Genomic DNA, 3,565 nt, shown 5'->3' with positions numbered 1-3,565 from the left:
TCCACCCTCCGATCTAAATCACACAGTCCCTTTTTGTTCCTTCCTTTTGAAGGAGTCCTAGACTAGACGTGGCAGCTCACAGAGAGAGAAAATTAAAAAAAAACTAACTACCGTTACAAATTCCGGATATCACAATGAGATTTCTTTTCCACTCTAACCACCTTCGCTTTTCTTGACTTGCTCGTCCTTCATATAATATTTTAAGGAAGCTGCCCAAAGAATAAAAGAAACTACCCATATAAAGTAATCTTTTATTGTTGCTTGTACCAATCTTTCCTATCTGGCTCTTCGTACCAATAACAGTTTGATTTCAATTGAGATCTTGGAGTTTGGGCCTTGAACAGGTTGGTTTCTGTTGAGAACTGGATTGGAGGTAGAGATTGGTCAGAAGACAAGGTGGGATTGGGGGTTATGGCAATGCCATGGGGCTTGGCTGTGTACATAATGAACATGGTGTGGATGGTCCTTGATGGCTGGATCTCGTCGTGTGTGACGGTCGCCGACGAGATTGCCCGGGCACTCAGGGCCGGCGACATCGGCCCCTTCCCGGTCGGATGAGTGTCCGATCATTACCAAGCTCTGTTCAGGTCTAATTCCAATCCTTCGTTTGTTCTCTATATATGTTTTGACTTCATTCATTCTTCTATGTTGTGTTCTTTCTTGGTTGACTATGGCAAAGGATAGATATGCTTTGATTTTGGGGTGGGAGATGATTAGTTTGATCTGATAGGAAGGAGATGATTAACCACTGAGAGATTTGATATAAAACAGCAGGCTATTTGATTGTTGCCCTTGAGAAATACATGCGTTTGTGGAGAGTATTGATTGCTCCAATAAGCAGCTAATAATTCGATGGTATGAGAGAAGTGCCTAATCATTAGGGCCTCTATAGTTTGGCAGTAGTTCCAGCCATTAGGCCTAAACCAACCATGGAGAAACTATGTATGATATGATGGAGCTGATGTATGATATGTTTCAATCCATCTTTATCGTTTTTGGGTAAATTTTTTTATTGTATTAGGCTTTCCACTTGTTGCTTTCTGTAGACTGCACCAGATATAGGTTCTTGGAGGTTAGGGAAGGAGGAAGGAGGGGGAGAGAGAGAGATCTTAGGACATTGATGTGGGTGTTGAGCTGCAGATTTGGAGAGATGTTTCAATTGGAGCATAAATGGATGAAAAATTTGCACAAGATTGATTGTGGAGAACTGTTTATATTGAATCTTTTCCTGCTGAAGGATCATTTACAGGTTGTAGATGGAATTGGTTCTCCAATTATCAGATCAAGAGGTAGTGTTGAGTTCTTTAGGTAGAGATCTATTTTCGGCAAATACTTTCAGAATTAGTGTTTCTTTAATTAAGGGGCCAGCTATAAGAAAAATGAATAATATGGCACTAAAATTATATTTAGAGATTGAAACTGTCCTCGTTGGCCTAGAAACAGAGGATGTGGTTGAAAAGTAAATGGAAGACTTAAGAATGGCACTCAGCATATGATGCACATGAATAATTTTAAAGGAAGAGGAAAGGGGGAAGAAGAACCTTTTAATATGTGAATCTTATCTTGTTTGCAGATGAAATGTTTATGATAAGAATTTTTCTTTTTTTCACTGCAAGTTTTAGCATTTAATTTTCTGTGATGTAATAGATATGCTCACATTTTTGCTGCTTGACTTATCTAGTTTCTCGCCATAAAACATCAAATGGAGAGAATCATGATCATTATGTGTGAAAGAGTTGTTGATAGAGATTGCGTTTATCACCCCGTGCAAATTCTGGTCAGGGAGGTACATTTGCATTATAATTTATACATGGATGATTGTTGATTAGAATATAATTTTATATATTAACTAGCTAGCTTATGGATGGGGTAAATCACATGTCAAAGAAGGATTTTAATAGAGGGAAAATTGAGGCATTAATTTTAATAGAGGGAAAATTGGGGCATTAATTTTGTTTGTCTGAACACAAGATTTTTTTTGAAAAAAAAAAAAAAGACTAGAGAACTTACTAAACCAAATAGGATGAAATCTAGTAATGATCTAGTGCAAGGTACACTGAACCGAAACCAGTAGATGTACCGATCGCCTACCGGACCGGTCTTTGTTTATTTATTTATTTTTTTTGGGTTCACGGACGCGCCACAGGGCATTTATGGCCCGCGTGGGGCAGTGCGGGGAATCGCACCCACATGCCGTGAAATTGCACCGTGCGGCAAGGCGCTCTGCTCTGAGGGAGCGTATAGTACCGGCCGGTTCGCACCGATACGGACCGATACGAGCCCGTTATGCAGCCGGTACGCAAGCGTACCGGTCAATACCAGCCCGAAAATAGCTGGAACCAGTACCCGAACAGATGGAACTGGTATCCACGCTGTTCAGGTACCGATTTTAGGTCGGACCAGTCCGTACCGGGCCGAACCGGCAGACTATGGTCTAGTGTGTGGGTATATATCTATTAGATCATGCAGTACATAGCATGTGTTCGACTTCACTAAACTGATAGATTCTAATGCATCTTAAAAGGTCATGTTTCAATATGTATTGCCAACTTCTTGAGTGAAATGTGTATTGCTAATGATCATTTTCCATCTCTTCATGCCCTAGAGTATTTAATAATACAAATATATACAATAATTCATGGTGAAAAGTGTTGATTCTACCGATATTCTTTTTAACTAAATTTTTTCCCTAAATATGAATTTTTGTAAGATATGAATTTAATAAATAATATTTTGTGATTGGTTAATTTCAGAACTCATACTTGACATGGAAGAATAATCGAGATAAAATATTTCATCACTTCATGGAGAATTTTGCTCAACTTCTTTAATTTTTTCCTTGCAAAATTGTTGCTTTAGTATAATTTTACCATGATTATTTTTATTGTTGCAGATAGACTGGTTATGTTACGACAATGCCCCAAAATGTAAAGCAGATGTTGTTCATGAGATACTTTTATCATGAAAGGAAAAATTAATAAACTCAGCTATGGTGCTCATTTTATTTATTTATTATATGACGGGAGCTCGTGATTCAGCTTAGATGGTGATGATATCTTTGAAGAAGGCTTTTAAAAAGATTAGGAAATTAGTGTTAGCAGGTTCTTTTTACCTCTTTTCTATTCTTTTCATGTAAAGATGAGTGCATAAGATGGTGATCATTCCCTTTATTTTTTGAATTATTCAAAATACCATCCAATAAGCAAAAAATAATATGAGCTTATTGGTTCTATGTGGTCCTTTTTTGGGGGAAGGAGAAATTGTGCTTAATAAATACGTGGAAGTTATATGGTTCAGGTCATAACCTAAATGTCCCTATATACATGAATGATATAAAAGATCACGGCTGAAAAAATTCAATGATTAAATTATCACAGAGAATTGATTTTATTTTTGTTTTGTGTAATATCTTTTGAAAAACACCTTCTCTTTTTTTTAATCAAAAATTCTCCTAACAAAGCATGGTGTAGCAACATTATTTGTAGTTGTGAATGTCTTTGAGAGTACAGTGGGACCAACTTTGTCTTACTTATTATCGTTTAATATTTATGATCTACTTATATCT

At 37.0% G+C, this 3,565-nt stretch overlaps 1 protein-coding gene across 1 annotated transcript; it reads left to right on the top strand.

The window, feature by feature from the left end:
* The first annotated feature begins 202 nt into the window (after positions 1-202).
* Positions 203-3,253, top strand: LOC103705077. Its single transcript, XM_008788674.4, has 2 exons — positions 203-587; positions 2,894-3,253. The coding sequence occupies exon 1, from the start codon at positions 412-414 to the stop codon at positions 556-558; it is 147 nt and encodes a 48-aa protein (XP_008786896.1). The 5' UTR covers positions 203-411; the 3' UTR covers positions 559-587; positions 2,894-3,253.
* The last annotated feature ends 312 nt before the right edge of the window (positions 3,254-3,565 follow it).

This window comes from Phoenix dactylifera, chromosome 12 (assembly GCF_009389715.1).
Source record: "Phoenix dactylifera cultivar Barhee BC4 chromosome 12, palm_55x_up_171113_PBpolish2nd_filt_p, whole genome shotgun sequence".
In the NCBI taxonomy this organism is placed as follows: Eukaryota; Viridiplantae; Streptophyta; class Magnoliopsida; order Arecales; family Arecaceae; genus Phoenix; species Phoenix dactylifera.
This window is presented reverse-complemented; position numbering and strand designations above follow the sequence as displayed.